We start from the raw sequence: 19,163 nt of genomic DNA, 5'->3' as shown, positions 1-19,163 counted from the left end.
TTTTGGTAAGTTTAACCGTAATCCAAACAAAACTAATATCTTCGGCGAATGAGCAGTTTATTTAAAAGTTGTATTCACTATTCAGCATTCTTACTGTTTAAACAAGTATTTTTTACATTTAATCAAAAATAAGCAAATGTTTATGTTTTCTAAGCATGTGATTTTATTGACAATGTTTCAAGCTGCCCTGTATTTTAATCGATGCGATTCTTCACAGAATAGTTAAATTAATTGTTTATTTATTTATAATAATTTCGATAAAATATTCAACTAAATAAATAAATACCAACCAACACATCATCAGGCACCATGCAAGACTTCACACACCAAACACACACACACATACACTCACACAATTTTATGACACATGACATACTTGATTAAAAAATCCCATCAGTACAAGAAAAAAACGAATAGGTTATAAATTAGCCATTAATAAGCTTATAAAAAAACTCATAATTGGCCGTTACAAACGTGCACACGCACATAAAAAATAAAATAGACAGCAATAATAAATCAACGTAAAAACAATTTTGCAATTAGTTTATTCCTACTATTGGACGAAGCGTTCACGTTGGTGAAGCGGCATAACAAACGTCCACGTTTGAATGTCTCATTGGAGGTCAACAACAACGGCGAAACCACTTCAAACAACAACAACGGGGGAACCACTTCAAACAACAACAACGAAAACACGGCAAACATCAAAACAGTTAAAAAAACAACAAAAGTTATTGGCAAAAAAGTTATTGAAGATTGTAAATTGAGAGCAGACAAAAATTTAATTAAGATATCTGTGTTCTCAATAAGCAACCTTAGTAAAAGCCATCGGAGAGATGTGGTTGAATTGTTGACATCCGTCGGAATTAACGTCATAACGTGTTATCCAGTTATACAAAAATCTGAAATGTCTTTAGAAAAAAATTTGGACAAAGATGAGCAAGAATCAACGATGTTTAGAGTCTGCATCGACAGTTCAAATGCAGCGGTGATGAAGGATCCTGAAGTAATGCCAAAAAATATTATTGTTCGTGAATGGCGCTTCAATCAGAAAAAACCTGATGATGTCAATGCCCGAAATGGTTAGCACAATTTTTGATCATAACATTTTTGTGAGTCATCTAAAACCATTAAAACTAAGTGGCGTAATGTTGTGCGACCTATCTGACCATTTTCCGATCTTCGCACTATTCGAAGAGGCGGATAAAAGCAATGGTGTAAATGGTTCAACAAAAATGAAGTTTTTATTTTCAGCAAATCGACTGCATAGGTTGAATGAGTGCTTGCAATCTTTAGACTGATGTCAAGTATTTGAATGTTTTGATGCAGATATGGGCTTCGAGCTATTCATCAACAGATTTCGAACTTGTTTTTATAATATCTGCGTTATAAATTCACAAAATAAGAAAAAAAAACTGGCGAAAACAAAACCATGGTTCACTAGAGAAATTAAAAAATTACTAAATAAAAAAAAATTGCTATTCAAAAGTTATTTGAAAAATCCATCTCCAGAAAAATTATCAAAGTTTAAAACGTTAAGTCAGTTTTGTACGAAATTAAAAAACAAATTGAAGCGCAAATATTACATGGGACAGATCGAGCAAAATAATAACAAAAGTAAAAAAACGTGGTCAATAATAAAGGAAATTTCAAAAATATTTACCAATCATAAAACTAAATCTCAGTTAACTTCAAACGAACAGATTAATGAAAACCCTGCAAATTTTTTGAATGAATATTTTGACAACATAGCTCCAAATTTGCTCAATTCATTTCAAACAGACAAACAATGGAAAACTTTTTTTCGCAACAAAACATCAAATTCATTTTTTTGTCTCCATGCATCTGCAGATGAGATAATTTCCACAACCAAATTGCTGATACCAAAGTCGTCTAGCGGTTGGGATGATATTCCAACAAAAATTGTAACATCAACAATTCACTCCACCGCCCAGGTCCTTAAACACATCATCAACCTTTCCTTCACAACCGGTGTCTCAAAATATCCAAAATCATACCAATACAGAAAGTTACTGGTAATAACGACGTTTCTAACTTCCGACCAATTTCACTTTTACCAGCATTCTCAAAAGTAGTTGAAAAAATTATGCACAGGAGAATAATTTCGTTTTTACAAAAAAATAACATCCTTTCAAATTACCAGTTTGGGTTTCGAGAGAAACATTCAACAGAACTGGGCATCATCGAACTGATAAGAAAAATTGGTAATCTAGCGGAGAAAAAACATTTCATTGTAGGAACATGCCTCGATCTGTCGAAGGCATTTGTCTGTATCGATCACGACATCCTGCTAAGCAAGCTTGAGCACTACGGCATAAGAGGTACGACATTGAAATGGTTCAGGAGTTATCTGTCTGGAAGAAATCAGTTTGTTTGTTGGGGAAATGAAAATTCAACATTTCGACACAATGGTGTCGGGGTTCTTCAAGGAAGCATCTTAGGACCACTGCTATTCATCATCTTCATCAACGATCTACCAGATGCAACCGACTACTTTGATTACGTTTGCTTTGCCGACGACACAAACATTTTTGGAAGCGGGAAAGATATTGATGATGTTATCGATCAAACCAACGCTGAAATAAAACACGTTGTCAAATGGTTCAACTCCAATAAACTGACTATAAACATTTCAAAAACGCAGTTGATTGTCTTCGGACCAGTGCAATATTTAAATTACAAAGAACCGTATAAAATTACAATCAACAACCAAGAAATAATCGAGAGTAAAACAATAAAATTTTTAGGCGTTTTATTAGATCAGAAACTAACATTCAAACCCCATGTCAATACAAAGAACCGTATAAAATTCATGTCATACAAAGAACCGTATAAAATTACAATCAACAACCAAGAAATAATCGAGAGTAAAACAATAAAATTTTTAGGCGTTTTATTAGATCAGAAACTAACATTCAAACCCCATGTCAATTACGTTTCAAACAAGTTAGCGAAATCTATCAGAATAATGAACAGAATAAAATTTTACCTTCCGAAAAAATGCTTGAACATGATCTATAACGCCATCTGTCTACCTCACGAGACGTACTGCAATGTTTTTTGGGCCAGTGCGTATCAAACGACCACCAACCCCGTCAAGATGCTGATGAAGAAGGCAATGAGGGTCATCACGCTGTCCAGGAAGCAAGCGTACACCAATCAACTATTCGTCGCCACCAACAATTTAAACTTTGACAAATTAAATCTTTATTTTGTGGCAAATTTTGTTTTCAAGCAACTTACAAATAGGCTTCCATCTATTTTTAATAATTATTTCGTCTTTAATAAAAGTTCTAGACAAGTCAAATATTTATTATCAAATAAATCAAAGACAAATATTCTGTATTCGCATGTTGTATGCAAGGGTCCTAGAGTGTGGAATCAAATTTTGAAAGATGGTTTTTGCTATGAAAATTTGTCTGCAATCTTTAAAAAGAAATTTAAACTATTTCTGTTGTTGAATGACCAATGACTAACCGTAAATCAATATAGATATGGACATCTATTTTTCAATTTTTATTTGCGCCTTAATTGCCATTGTTTAGTTCCAATTTCTGTTTAACTTTTAGAACAATGTCGTTCTATATATTGCTTAAATATATAGATAACAATGTAATGTCTATCCCGTGTTTTTCTGGATAGATACCAAACATTGTTATACATAAACCTTGAACCATCGTACTAACAACTAACACCTGTTTTGCTAACATAGTTGAGTTTGTTAATTTACTCACAACTAACATCTAACATGCCTCTCATAGATCATTTAGGAAAAATTTTCATTATTTGCTGAAAATTTGTGTGAACTTGGAACATTTCTGTTTAGGTGGCCATACAAGATGAATTTTATATAAATTCTATTATGGTCATCCTGCTTTCTTTTAATTTTCAATTTTGAGAAGCAAATAAAATATCGTTTCCTTTCGTTTCGTTTCATTGAAATGTCAAAAATAAACTCAGGTTAATTAAGAAATACAGACTAATCTGCAAGCAAGTCAGATATGAAACCAAAAAAGTACGACTAGTTTTTGAAGAGGATCTGGTAAAAAAGCCAAAAACAAACCGAAATTGTTTTTCAAATATTTGAACAGTCAACAAGTTACTTATGAATCAACCAAAGCACTCAAAATATCAAATGTTGAAATAACACAAGATTCAAATGAAATTTTCACTTTATTAAATATTCGTTTTTCAAAAATTACTTGAAAACATCTCTGGTAGACATCCATAACTGGTTTATTTCTAAGAATACATCCAGTTTTTAAAAGTGCATTCTGATTAAAATAAATAATACAAATGTTCAACCTGTTGTAATAAATTTTCTATTTATTTATCTAGGTGTCTGTTTACTTGTTTAAGTTTTCGAAGACGTTTTAAATTAATCAACATTATGCTGATTGTCAGAAGTTTCCGGTTCTTGTTAAGAACTTCGCTTTCACGTGTAAATTTAACTGAAAATCAGATAAAAAATTGTGTTCCAGCACTTGTGCTCATTTATAACAACAGCACCAGCAAATCCGATTCCACCACCAGCAAGTCAAGTCATGTCATTTATTATTTATTCACTAGGCAGAAAATTTTTTCAGAGATTTTTAAAGTTTAGTGAATTATGATAAAAAATAAGACTTATAAATTATTTAGTAAAATAATTTAATATATAAAGATAAACTATAATTATAATATAATGGCAAACATAATCATAATGAAGTGTGAAATACGCCCTGAGTGTTGTGGCTGCTCTAATTCTAATCTAACCAAACTAATGTATGCCCGTTTTGGAATTTTTGGTGTTGCAGATTTCAAATATTAAACATTTAGAGAACATAAATATAGAACTTATAAGTAGATGTAGTTTATGGAAAAGTTGGAATGATCTAGCTATTCCAACCCAAAATTTTATGTATCATAATATAAATAAATATAGGACCTGTATTATGATATGTTAAATTTAGCTAGTTGAAAGACTTGAATTATTTAGTTGTAATTTAGCAGTAATTTATTTAGACCATGGTTTAACAAAATTTGTTGTAGTTATAATACAGTCAGACCTCCTTATTAGAGCCCCAAGCAGATAACCGTAATGTGGTTTCAAACAGCGGTTACCATGTTGTAGATAAAAAATTCTTAAAATTCCGCAGATTTGGCAGTTTGTGGATTTTGCCTGTGTGGTTTGCCGCAGATGCATATTCAAGCGCATTTTTCAAAAAACTGCTCACAAAATTAAATTTTTAATTATCAAAAAATTTTCACAATAAAAAAATTTTGTTTTTTCATATGTTGGCATATTGTGTGTGAGTATATATATGTGTATTTAGTGACCATAGCTGAGTCTCTGGAGTCTATCTATGTATATGTGAATGTATGTGCATATGTGTGTTATACAAAACGTATGTATGAAGTGTATCTATCTTTGATACTTAAAACAAGTGTTATCATCACCATATCACCATAAATGTTATCATCACTAACATTTTTTCTTAACTTTGCTGGATATTTTCGAATTTTTTTCTTGAATTTGGGTTCGTCAAATAGACAGAATTTTGCTGCATTAAATGTTATAATTTTTGTTAGTTAATTAATTGCGGTTAATTTAGTTATATTTATTTCAGTTTATCTAAATTCGAGGCCATCCATAAATTAGTATTTTATTGCTAGGATGAACCTTTTTACTTTTGTAAATAAAACATATTAAAAAAAAATTATAAATAGTGTTTATTCGACGTTGTTGTTGTTGTTGTTGTTGTTGTTGCCCCATTCTGGGGGACCCCTAGGGTTCCAATTGAGGCCGGAGCCAAACCGCCACTTCAATTGGGTTTTTCCAGAAGTCTATTGTTTGTAGTTTTGTGGTGTTTTGTGGACAGCTAAACAGATGCGGTACATCATCTGTATGATTGTTGCAGAAAGGACATATGTTGAGGTGCCCACTGTCGATTCTGTTTTTGTAGCTGTTTAGAAGAATACTATGGCCAGAACGGAGTTGGGCTAGGGTCCGTCTGATTGCCCTGGGAAGTGATTCTTCTGTTGGATCTATTTTTGGTGTAGGTGGAGGCCATCCGTCAAGCTACAGCAACGGCGACTGATGCGTCTCTCTGGCGGCTTTGATGGTGTTATTGTGAAGTGTTTTTAGAGCGGACTTCAGAGAATCGCTATTTATGGTTGTTGGTAGAACCGCATGGGTTGTTGAAGCCCATTTGGAGAGAAGGGTGGCATAGGAGTAGGAATTGTGATGCTATTAGCTCCGAATGCTGCCTTACCGCTAACATCTGACATTCTGAATGAAGGTGCCGTTCTGAAGCGATCACATGGCAACCTGTAATCAGACGCAGGGCGGCATTCTGGGAGCATTGAAGACGTGAGAAGCTTGAGTCTGATGTCAATGATGCCCAGGCAGGACAGGCATACTCGATTGTTGAACGACCGATGGTTTTTTAGGTCTGTAAAGAGTTTCCTTGTCCTGGCCATAGGTTGTACCACTTAGTGCCTTTAAAATATTATTCCTTATTGAGGCCTTGGATGCTGTTTCTTTATGGTGTTGTGAAAAGGACAGCATCGTGTCTAACGTGAGGCCTAATATTTTTGGATTATGTTCGAGTGGTAATAAACTGTTATTTATTTTTATTGCTGGATGATAGTGATACTGTGAAATGTGAGTGGTGAAGAGGGTGACTGTGGACTTGGAGGTGGAAATCTCCAAGTTCCTGCTATTGAACAAGTCGTAAAGCTTTGGAAGGTAGCAATTGAGCCGAAGTGTCAAATCATCTGCATTCGGACCTGTAGTGTAGATTGAAAAATCGTCTGCATAAGAGATAACTTTGACGTCTGGAGGTGGGCTTGGTATTTTTGAGACGTAGTAGTTAAACAGAGTTGGTGACAATACAACCTTGAGGCACTCCTGAGCGGATGGTGCGTTGTTTTGAAAATTGTCGACGGAACTCTGTTGATGCAGAGCGTCCATGCAGATAGTTTGACAACCAGCGGACAATTGACCATGGAAGCGATGATGACATAAAGTCGGAGATTAGGATGCGATGGTTAACGGTATCGAAGGCCTTTGTGAGGTCCAATGCTGTTAAGATTGTTCGGTGAGCTGGCCTCTTCTGATTTAGGCCGTTTGCGATGTCGGTGACCATCGTGGTGAGAGCTGTTGTTGTAGAATGAAGTGGGCGAAAACCATGCTGATGGCTCGCTAAGGTTAGGTGATTCGAGATGATCGGCAGAATGCATTTTTCAAATACTTTAGCTGCCGGACATAGAAGAGATATGGGACGGTATGATTTCGCGTCGTTTACTGGTTTGCCAGGTTTTAGTAGGAGAATGATTTTTGATTTCTTGTAAATTTCAGGAATCCTACAGGCTCGTAGTGATTCGTTAAAAATATTTGTTTTTCCTTCCTAACGAATATTTTAGAGGTGTTTTAGATGAAATATTGTCAGGTTGTCTGGTCCTGTTGCCTTGGACGGTTTAGAAGTTTTAATAGCTTCTGTAACCTGATTGGGGGTTAGTGTAGGATAGTCGTCAAGCGGAAATTTCTTAACGGCTTTGTTGGTGATTCTATTTAGTTTGTTTGATGAATGTTTCGTAGCTGATGTAAAAATTTTATTGAATGAGTTGGCTATTTGCAGATTGTTGGTTAGTGACCTGTTGTTGAAATTAATAGCGATGTTGGGGTATTGAGTTGGTTTGCCGCTAAGAGCTTTTATGGTGCTCCAGAGGCGCTTGGTGTTGGTTATCCTATTGAAAGTGCCCAGGAACTCCTTCTAACGCGATTGTTTTAATTTGTTGATTTTGTGTTGAATTATTGTTGATGTGGTTGCTATGTCCTTAGATGTTGGATCTGTAGCTCTGATGTCATCTCGTCTTTTCATTAGGTCGGTGATTTCTTTCGATAGGCCTGGAGTATATGAAATTCGTCTACCGGAAGGTATGTTGTGGTCACTTGCGTCCTGTAGAATACCACGAAACGATTTCTCGGCCGCTGATGGGTTGGGAGGGAAGACTTGATTGGAAAATCCGGCTTCGGATTTTTTGGTGAAACCATCCCAGTTAGCTTTCGCGAAATTTATTAATCTGATTTTTGGGGGGTTAATATGTTGAATTGTTGTTTGTGAGCTGATGTGAATGGGTAGATGATCTGATGATCCATGTTGATGATCAACGTATCAGAGGCGAAAGATATATCTGGAGATGAAGGCTGGCCGGATGCTGGGAGACGCGTTGGGGTATCCAAGTTGACTGTGCCGCAGCCAGAATTTTCGATTTCACTGGCTAGGGCTTCTCCTCGTGTGTCCTCTAGACTTGAATACCACAGTGGGTCGTGTGTATTGACATCTCCCAACAAGACGACATTTGGGATTAATAAAAATTGGGATATGGTTTCAATGCTGTGAAACCTGTTGGGCAGGTGGATTGTGGGGGGATGTAAATGTTGATAATGTTGATATCTGTGTCACTTGCGTTGAATGTGATGGCCTGACTCTCAATTGTTGGAACATCTGGTAACGACTCGATGCTGTAGGTAATGCTGTTGTGGATGAGTAGTATGAGACCACCTCCTCGACCTATTCTTCGGTTTTTGCGGTAGATAGCGTATTCTTTGAAGACCGGATTTTTGGAGCCTTTTGTTAGTTTGGACTCCTGAAAGGCTGCGATGTGGATGTTGTGATTTATGAGGTGTTGCTGAATTTCCTCTTGTTTGTTTTTACAAACAAGAGGAAATTCGTTACAGTTTAGTTGAAGGAAATTTAACTGTCCGGCACTTACTGCATGTGATGTTGATGGTTTGTTGCGGGCTGAGCTGTTGAATGATGATGTTGAAGTTGGCCGCCGTGAGGCGCCAGCAGACGCCGACGTGCCGCTTGAGTTTGAGGACGGGTGAGGACAGAGGACAGTTATTACAATAGTAATGACCGTTGATGTTTGTTAAGCAATTGTTGAGGTGATGCCAGTTGTAGCAGGTTCTGCAACGGGCTGAATATTGGGTTTTGTTTATCCTTTGATGGCATCCAGGGCAGATCCAAATCTTTGGGGGACCTGGATTTGCTTCAATTCCGGCTCTCAGGAGAAGGCAACGGAGCAGGACGGCCGGAATGGCCCGCTCCGTCGATGAAAACCCCGGGGAAACATCCAGGTGGGGAGGGTTTGTTTCAACTGTTTGTTGGATCGACTGATTTGACGGTCCAATCGGCTCCACCGCGTGTTATAGGATAGTCTCCAAAGTTGTATTGTTTGTTTTTAATTTCTGTATTATTTTTTTATTTTTTTTTTCACCGACTATTAAACTGAACTAAATAATTAACCATTGAAAATATTGTTTAAAACATCCTAATTTTGATACGTATCATCATGGCATCAACTAAACATCAAACATCAATCCCCATCGAGTCATTTGAAAGTATTGTGGCCAAAATACTAGATAAGTCAAACGATCACACCATGGAGTGTTTCGACATTCTGCTTAAGAAATCTAACGAAAACCTTGAAAAAGTCATAACTCTGTCCAACAACAGTCTTGAAAAGATATTTGAAAAGTTTGACTCCAACCTGACATTGGTTATTGAAAAGTCAAACGAAAATTTGCGCAAATCACTGGCTAACTCGGAGGGTTTAATGAGCAAACTTTTTGAATCAACATTGCTGCAAATGGAGGCCCTCAATAATAGCGAGCGGTCATTGATTTTCCCGCTAGGAAACCAAATTGATAATTTCCGATTGTGATGCACGAGGTCAATTTTTTCTCAATGAATTTCTCGACAATTTTCAGGGAGTGTTCTAACAGACGTATACCCCGATATGATGAACAGTTCAATAGTTTGATAATGTCATTTGTGAGTCCAGATGGCCTGTCGAATGGTGTCTGTCATACCAACTCAGACAGGCGAATCAGAAAAGATGAAAAATATTTTCTGGGCTGCATTCTCTGACACCATCTCAACAATACCAAAATCTGAAACAATCCTGATTGGAGGCGATCTCAATGGCCACGTTGGAGAGAAAACAGATGGTTTTGATAACGTCAATGGCGGTTTTGGCTATGGAAAACGGAATGAAGATGGTAACCGCATCCTTGAGTTTGCTGAATGTCACGGGTTTTGTTTACTGAATACATATTTTAGAAAGAGGTTGAAACATCTCATAGCATACAAAAGTGGACCATCAGCCACGCAAATTGATTTTTTCGCTGTCAAGCAACAACACCGACGACTATTCAAAAATGTCAAAGTTATACCTGGCGAATCATGTGTCGCCCAACATAGACTCCTTGTGGCAGACCTGGTTGTCGAACTGTCAAAACACATGTCTAAACAATTGCCTCGGAGAATCAAAACATGGAAGCTGAAAAGCAATATTCATCGAGAAAAATTTCAACAGATTGTCACCACACAGTTAGACCACCAATCGCAATCTAGTACAGATTGGAGTACATACAAAACAGTTTTGATAGACGCTGCAACTACAGTTTGAGGAAAAACTGGTGCAAAACTCCAGCATGAACGGGACAGGTGGTGGTGGAATGACTGTAAAAAATGCAATAACTGAAAAGAAAGTTGCATACAAGCAATGGAAAAATCAAAGTCTGTTGATGACCATACAATTTTCCGTGAGAAGAACAACTATGCAAGACGTCAAGTTGCGCTGGCTCGGACAGATCAGTGCAGAGAGTGGCTCACTAAAAGCAAAGGTGAACAAATGAAATCTCTGTATCGTATAGCAAAACAAGCAAAGCGTACGAAAAAAGACATAGTTGGTGCCTCATGTATCAAAAACGACAAAAGTGAGATGGTTCTTGAACAAGATGAGATCAAGCTACAGTGGAGAGAATACTTCAACCGTCTGTTAAACGAAACAAATCCCATCAATGTTTACCTTGACGCTCCACTCATCGAAGGTCCGATTTCACACATCACTATAGAGTAGCTTACAGAAGCTCTGAAAGCTGTGAAGGATGGAAAAGCAGCAGGGCCCTCTGGACTCACAAACGACATTATTAAAGCATCTGGTACTGCCGGTATCCAAACGTTACTACAACTTTGCCGTGAAATCTGGAGAAATTGCTCAATTCGGACTGAATGGAACTATAGCATGACAGTTCCGCTATACAAAGGCAAAGGTGATCCATTGAACTGTTCATCATATCGGGGTATACGTCTGCTAGAACACTCCCTGAAAATTGTCAAGAAAATCATTGAGAGAAGATTAACGTCGTGCATCACAATCGAAAGTTTATCAATTTGGTTTCCTAGCGGAGAAATCAACAATTGATTCAATTCACATCCTTCGGCAACTGCAAGAGAAGTACCTTGCAAAGCATCAACAACTATCACACATTTTGTAGACCTTGAAAAAGCATTTGATCGAGTTCCCCGTGAAGCAATCAGGTGGAGTCTACGTCGACAACTCATTCCAGAATATCTCGTTCGACTTGTGATGGAAATGTATACGAATACTAAGACTCACGTCAGCACAAAGGTTGGAAACACAGATGCATTTGACATTGGCATTAGAGTTCACCAAGGCTCAATTCTCAGTCCACTGTTATTTATAACTGTGCAGGAAGAAATCACAAAACCGATACGGATTGGTGACATTTGGAATCTAATATATGCTGATGATATTATTTTGACAGCCAAGTCTGAGCAGAATGCAGCACAGATGTTTGAAGATTGGAGCACCAGACTCGCCGATCATTGATTCAAAGTCAACATCAACAAAACCAAAGAAATGAACACTGGTGAACCCATCCAATTCACAGCTACTGGACGATGGCCCTGTTCAGTTTGTAAAGCTGGTGTAGGTAACAATTCAAACGTTGTTCAAAAATAATTGGTACTTTATCTAAAGTGTCCAATTTTGTTTGTCCTACTTGCATCAATCCACAACAACATATTCAAAATAGCACTGTTTTTGAAGCCATTAAAGTAGAGAAAGTCACTTTGTTTCAATATCTAGGGGATGTTCTAGATTGTACTGGAACAGCTGAAGCAGCCGTTCGAGCACGCATACGTGCCTCCTGGAATAAATGGAATCTCCTTGCCTCTATTTTGATACGGCGTGACATCCCACTACCACTACGATCAAAACTTTATAAATCTGTGATACGTCCGGTGTTGTTATATGGTTCAGAAACATGGCCAATGACACCTAACTGGAACAACAACTTCAACGAATCGACATGAAAATGCTCCGATGGATGCAACGAATTAGTCTGAAGGACCACATCAAATGTACCGAAATCCTGCGTCGTGCTGGTTTAGATGATATAAAAAACGAATGCCGGCAACACCGTCTGCGGTGGTTTGGTCATGTCAAACGAAGTGGAAACAGTGCCATAACTTCTCTTGCAAATGTTGAAGTAACTGGCACGTCCCAAAGGCCGTCCAAAGAAGTCCTGGTCGCAAACAATCGAGCAAGACATGAAAGCTCTAAAATTAAATGAAATGGATACAACTGATCGTCTACTTTGGCGCAAAAATTTTATGGCAAAGAAAACAACGTCCTACCTCGGGAAACCGGGTCTCTGGACGCAAAACGAAAAGTTTTGAGAGTAGAAGCATTGATGACAAAGGTAGATGGTCCAAGGACGGAACCTTGAACTACGCTAGAGTTAATAGGTAGAGTAGATGATAGATGAATGAGTAGAGCTAAAAAGAGTAGAATGACTGCTATTAGATAGAAAATTTATTATGATATTGTAAATGTTGTCAGGTAGTGGAAGAGAGGCTAACTTATTTGAAAGTGAGAAATGATTGAGTCAAAAGCTTTAGAGAAATCGAGGGCAATAAGATGAACATAATTATTATTTTTAAGGAAAGATGTTATTGTGGAAGTAAGAGAGATGATGGCGGATGTAGATGAACTTGTAGGGCGAAATGCAGACTGGTCTTGTAATAGTGGTTTGATGGATAGTTGAAAGATGGATAGATGAATGACCTAACAGGGATTTTTTCTAGAATACGTGAGAGTATGGGGGTGTTAGATATTGGGCGATAATCTATTGGTGATGATGGGTGTTTTGTTTTAGGAATTGGATGGATTGTGCTGGATTTCCATTGTGATGGGATGAATGAGTGAATTAAGCAGTGATTGTAGAGTGAACATAAGGTGCTGGAGATGAATGGAGCGATGATTTGTATAAACCATGCTTGTAGACCGTCTGGACCTTTACCGGATGGGCATGCCTTCGTTAGAATGTGCAGGACGGAGTATGGTGTAAATTGTTGATGTTGATGACTATTGATTGTAGTAGCTTTTGTTGGTGAGATTTTGTAGGAGTGGTCGGTTGACATGGAAGCAAAGTGGGTGTTGAGTGTGTTGGCGTCAATATGCTGCACGGTTGATGTGTTGAGTGATTTCTCAGAGCCTACAATCTTTTTGACTTGTTCCCACATGGCTTTGCTTCCACGCTTACTATTAGTGAAGGTTTTCGAGTTGAAGTTGATAATAAGTTTACTGATGTATTTGGTAATCGCTGCGGCTTTGAGGGTGGATCCTAATCTCATGAGGTTTTTTTTTTTGGCGAAGTAGAAATTTGATGAATGGGCTGATAAATGGAGGGTCTGATGATCTAAGCGTGATGTTTGATGCTGGGTAGTACCTATTGTAAGTTGAATTAATGATTTTATAGAATTTATCAAAATAATGTTGCAAAAAATTAGAGTTAGCTAAGATCATATTATTGTTAATATTGTTATTGTTATTATTATTATTATTATTATCATCATCATTGGCACCATTGTTAATATTATTTTTATTGTTACAATTATTATTACTATTACTATTATTAACATGGTTAATTTTATTATTATCAAGATTAATTATATTATTATTAGAAATTGCTAGCGATAAATGGTCGGTGGTGGTGATGTTGAAGTCGGATATATTATTGAAGTCGATGGTGTTGAGATGTTGAAAGCAGGCGATACTCTGTGAAGGATGACGTTGGCGAAATGAGATGACTTTTCTAGTGGTGTTGTTTCTAGATGTTGAGTTAGTTGGTGGAGGTGGAGGAGCAGCAACCACCCCAATATGATGTGTTGAGACATGCGACTTTTAAGTGTAAGTGATATCCAGGTTTACATTAATCCCATATATTCTGTCAAGGTTGTGACCTTGGTGGGTGGGACCCCAGAATATAGGGTGTAGACCTGTTTGAAGTATGGAATGATGGTCGAGTTGATTGAAGTCACCCCAATGATGAGTTTTGAGTCGCTCCCCAGCGCAGTGTTAGAGAGTTCTTCGATGTAACCCATCATGGTGGAGACTTTGTATGATGGATGATTTGGTAGATGATAGAAGGCACAGATGATGTATGGTTCACTGTCAATAATGCACTTGAGACAAAGGGTTTCCAGTGTATCATTGATGGCATGAGGTGGAACGATGTTAATTTAAGATGAGATGGATAATTTCAAATAGATGACAACGCCTCCTCCACGCCGACTGCCAGGGCGGTCTTTTCTGAAGGGTGTGTAGCCATCTATTGCGATCAAACCATCAGGGTGATCTGGCCTAAGCCATGACTCGGTGATGATGATGATGATGTCGGGGTGTAGATGATATACATCACATCTTAAATTCTCAATAGCATGTGGCTTGACAATGCTAGTGACATTCAAGATGTAGATGATGGGTGGAAGATGACATGGGGTGATTTTGGCGGGGTTATAAGTCGGGGTGAATTTGATGAGATTGGGATGATTTGGTGAGGAGCGTCGGCTGGGGTGGTTGCATCTTTTACGGGCTGATGAAACTACTACTGGTATTGCTGATGACGAATTTGTGCAAGGTAGATGGGCTGGGGGTGTTGATGTTGAGGTTGTTGTAGATTGCTGTAGATTGTTGTAAATTGCGGTAGCGATTGAGGTAGATGGTATTGATGTCGAAGTTGTTGCAGATATCTGTAGCGATTGAAGTAGATGGCCCGGGGGTGTTGATGTTGAAGTTGTTGTAGAGTGATGTTGCAATTGAAGAAAGGTGGAGAGGCGTTGGTGATGATCTGGGTTTCAAATTTTGTTGAGAAAAAGATTTTTTTCTTAGCTGTCTTTTGATGGCGAATTTGTCCGGTAGAAAATCAAGCAGTTGTTGGCGTGTGTATTGGATCATTCGATTGAGGATATGAGCGATAATTAGTAACCAAAATGTATTACAGCAACGAAAACTTTAGCAAAATTTTTTTTTAAAACATTGTCAAAAAAGAATATTAATTATTGATTTATTAAGTAAAAATAAGCAAAAACTTAGTTAATAACGGAGAATTTAGAGATTGAAAATCCAAAAACACGATGTCGGGTAAACCATAGACATCGCAAAAAAAACTGCGCTGTTGCAGTTTTGAAAATTTGTTAAATTTTTCTTTTATAATTCTTCTGATTATATGCTGTCTGATTATAATTATAATAATTATATTGTAAATAGATTGCCTTTTAATGTTGCTGTTTTCTAATTTTGAACATGAGATTAAGGCGATCAATTTACGAATGGAAACAACTGAGGATTTACTTTGGCGCAAAAAGTTGATTGCAAAGAAAACAACGTCCTACCTCGGAAAACCGGGTCTCTGGACGCAAAACGAAAATTGATTGTGTGTCTGTGTGCGTGCGTGTGTGTGTAACAACATGTTCATAAATATTAAATAAATAAATAGCTTGTTTTAGTTCTTCATCGTCGTTGATATTGTGCTCTTTGTTCTGGCCGATGTTATTTCAATTGTTAAATTAGAAATTTGTTGAGTTTTTCTTTTATAATTCTTCTGATTATATGCTGTCTGATTATAATTATAATAATTATATTGTAAATAGATTGCCTTTTAGTGATGTTGTTTTCTAATTTTAAACATGAGATTAAGGCGGTCGATTTACGTTGCCTTTACGCGGGTGCGGTGCAGATGCTGTTCATGAGCAGTGCGGATGCGGGCTGTTGAAGACGTGAAGTTTGCGACTGCGCGCTGTTGCAGTTTTGAAAAATCTTCTCTGCTTGGGGCTATACTCCTTACAACAAACTTCTGTGCAACAAAAATTTTCATTTCCATAGCAAATTTTCTTTTATGTCCCTTTAAATTTTACATACAACTTAGAACAAAAATAATTTCTTTGTCTATAATAAACAAAATTTCTAAAAGTTAAAAGAAATATCCGAAAATTTTTTTAAATAATTGTTGAACTTAATAATGCATTTTTTGGCATTACTGTTTTTCGAAGTCAATATCAGCAAAACCAAAGCAATGAACGCTAGTGAACCCATTCAATCCACAGCTACTGGACGATGGCCCTGTTCAGTTTGTAAAGCTGGTGTAGGTAACAATTCAATCAAGTGTCTGCAGTGTAACCAGTGGTGTCACAAACGTTGTTCAAAAATAATTGGTACTTTATCAAAAGTGTCCAATTTTGTTTGTCTTGCTTGCATCAATTCACAACAGCAAATTCGAAATAGCCATGTTTTTGAAGCCATTAAGGTAGAGAAAGTCACATCGTTCCAATATCTAGGGGATGTTCTAGATTGTACTGGAACAGCTGAAGCAGCCGTTTGAGCACTCATACGTACAGTCTGGAATAAATGGCATCCCCTTGCCTCTATATTGATGCGGCGTGACATCCCATTACCACTACGATCAAGACTTTATAAATCTGTGATATGTCCGGTGTTGTTATATGGTGCAGAAACATGGCGAATGACAACCTAACTGGAACAACAACTTCACCGAACCGATATGAAAATGCTCCGATGGATGCAACGAATTAGTCTGAAAGACTACATCAAATCTACCGAAATCCTGCGTCGTTCTGGTTTAGATGATATAAAGGACGAATGCCGGCAACACCGTCTGCGGTGGTTTGGTCATGTCAAACGAAGTGGAAACAGTGCCATAACTTCTTTTGCAGATGTTGAAGTACCTGGTACACGTCCCAAAGACCGTCCAAAGAAGTCCTTGTCGCAAGCAATCGAGCAAGACATGAAAGCTCTAAATTTAAATAAAATGCATACAACTGATCGCCTAATTTGGCGCAAAAAATTGATGGCAAAGAAAACAACGTCTTGCCTTGGGGTCTCTGGGTCTGGACGCTAATCAATCAATCAATCAATCTTCATTTTGCGTCCAGAGACCCGGTTTCCCGAGGTAGGACGCTAAACGAAGATTGATTGATTGATTTACTGTTTTTCGTATTATGCGTTTTAATATATACAATAACGTAAGTACATAATTAAAATATTTTATTTTTGTACTTTTTTAAATTATACTATGTACTATTTCTTTTTGTTATAAAGTTAAGTACATAATTAAAATATGTTAATTTATTGCTTTTTGAGATTATACTATGTACTATTTCTTTTTGTTATAAAATTGAATGATTAAAGGTTATTTTTCATAAATATATAGCATATAAACACCTTTCAGGCAATATAGAGTTTTTTCCCAAACAAATTCTATATAACAAATTATCTATCTAGAGTATTTATTTTCTTGAACCATCAAATTTATTGTATGGAGGTCAGACTGTATTTAAAGATTTTTCTTTCTAGAAAAGTCATTCGGTAAAGACGGTAAAAGTTTAACTCTGTAGTAGAATAAAATAAGAGCATTATAATTTTGTCTCTTTTACACTGGGGCTGTATATTATAAACACCGTCATTTTTTCACAGAAGTTTTCTACAATTTTTCCTCAGGCACAAGTAGGGATCTCCTAGGAAGTGAAAATATGTTAGATAAAATGATCTCATTTGATTCTTATGATGCTGTTGGGTTTGATTGTGACCACACGCTTGCTCAATATAATCTATATAATCTGTTCAAGGTTGACTATCAATTTTTACTACTAAAATGTTTAAAAAAACATTTAATTTTAAAATTTTTCTCAATGATGCAGGATTCATATGATGACATGGCGAAATACCTAGTCAAAAAAAAGAAATATAAAAAAGAAATATTCCAATTTGATCCGAGATTTTGGTTTGTTTCCTAAACTTTTATAATGATTCCAAATATACTAATAACACCAATGATACCGATGAAGACACTGAAAAAAGTAACATCGATCAAAGTGTTATCAAAGAGCAAGTAAATGATGCCAATAAAATTAGCATAGTAAAACATAACACCGAAGAATAACATATATAAATTCTATATTTAAAATCATTCTCTATGCTGAAGAAACTAGTTTCTTTTATGCATCTAAGTCCCTAATCGAATCTTAAACACTAATTTAAAAACTTTTTCTGATTGGTTTGCTCAAAGTGGATTCAAGGTGAATTATCAAAAAATTTTTGTATGTGTTTTGGACCTAAAATCCTTACTAATGTATTTGCGCCTCTGAATCTGTATATTAATGATCATCTGATAGAAAGAAAATTAAATGCTAAAATTTTAGGTCTCATTGTTGCTGATTTGTTGTGGGCTGAACATATTGATTCACTCACGTCAAAGTTAGCAAGACATTAGGATTGATTTTTTAAATTAGATATAAACTAAATGTTTCTACTCTTTTACAATTGTACTACGCATTTATTTTTCTTCATCTTACTTATTTTAACATCATTTAGGGCCATTCTCCTAATACACATATATTAAAATTATATAAGCTACAAAAGAAATACATCAAACTTTTATTTTATTTGAAGCAAACTGATTACGTTGACGACTTTTTTTTCTTCTCTAAATATATTAATATTATATAAGTTATTTATTTTGAGCGCATCATTTTTTGTGTTTAAATTTATTAATAACCATCTACCCTAACTTTTCTAATTTTTTATTGTGTAAACCTCCAAATAGTTTCAGTTCTACTAGATTATTTATTCCTTTTATTACTCCATTCAGTCGATTGAAAATTTTAAATGATAGTATTTTTGTTCTAGCTCCTAAAATTTTGTTTAAAATACTGCCTCCATCTATCACCACGATTTCTAAACCAAGTCGATTTAAATATTCTTTGCAAATTCTTTCTTTTGTCTGTTAAACATGAGATTATTATTTAGAATAATGAACATTATCGTTTATTTTATAAATTTGCCATTATTTAATTTAATTTGGATATAAATTTGAGTCAATTTTCCAGTAGCTTTAATATTTTTTAATTTGTCTATTTACATTTAAACGTATTATTTTCTGTTTAACGGTTGTCTATCATAAGATTTTTTTATCTTTTTTGATC

General features: G+C 36.2%; 4 protein-coding genes across 4 annotated transcripts; 1 reads left to right on the top strand and 3 right to left on the bottom strand.

Moving 5' to 3' along the window:
• Positions 1–367: 367 nt before the first annotated feature.
• Positions 368–1,087, top strand: HELRODRAFT_158638 (hypothetical protein; the record flags this gene model as incomplete). Its single annotated transcript, XM_009010648.1, has 2 exons — positions 368–417; positions 544–1,087. 2 exons carry the CDS (start codon positions 368–370, stop codon positions 1,085–1,087), a joined length of 594 nt encoding a protein of 197 aa, XP_009008896.1.
• Positions 1,088–8,083: 6,996 nt separating this feature from the next.
• On the bottom strand, positions 8,084–8,368 carry HELRODRAFT_63068 (hypothetical protein; the record flags this gene model as incomplete). Its single annotated transcript, XM_009010647.1, has 1 exon — positions 8,084–8,368. A coding segment is annotated over one exon (285 nt), but the record flags the coding sequence as incomplete, so codon positions are not given.
• Positions 8,369–8,373: 5 nt separating this feature from the next.
• HELRODRAFT_158637 (hypothetical protein) lies at positions 8,374–13,517 on the bottom strand (the record flags this gene model as incomplete). The annotated part of the gene is made up of 5 exons (XM_009010646.1): positions 8,374–8,663; positions 8,782–9,184; positions 9,453–9,561; positions 9,959–10,093; positions 13,156–13,517. The coding sequence occupies 5 exons, from the start codon at positions 13,515–13,517 to the stop codon at positions 8,374–8,376; spliced, it is 1,299 nt and encodes a 432-aa protein (XP_009008894.1).
• A 380-nt stretch (positions 13,518–13,897) lies between these two features.
• On the bottom strand, positions 13,898–16,045 carry HELRODRAFT_158636 (hypothetical protein; the record flags this gene model as incomplete). The annotated part of the gene is made up of 4 exons (XM_009010645.1): positions 13,898–13,978; positions 14,127–14,278; positions 14,459–14,733; positions 15,876–16,045. The coding sequence occupies 4 exons, from the start codon at positions 16,043–16,045 to the stop codon at positions 13,898–13,900; spliced, it is 678 nt and encodes a 225-aa protein (XP_009008893.1).
• Positions 16,046–19,163: the final 3,118 nt, after the last annotated feature.

This window comes from Helobdella robusta, assembly GCF_000326865.2.
Source record: "Helobdella robusta unplaced genomic scaffold HELROscaffold_1, whole genome shotgun sequence".
Lineage (NCBI taxonomy): Eukaryota > Metazoa > Annelida > Clitellata > Rhynchobdellida > Glossiphoniidae > Helobdella > Helobdella robusta.
The sequence above is the reverse complement of the archived record's forward strand: the minus strand, read 5'-3'. Positions and strand labels throughout refer to the sequence as shown.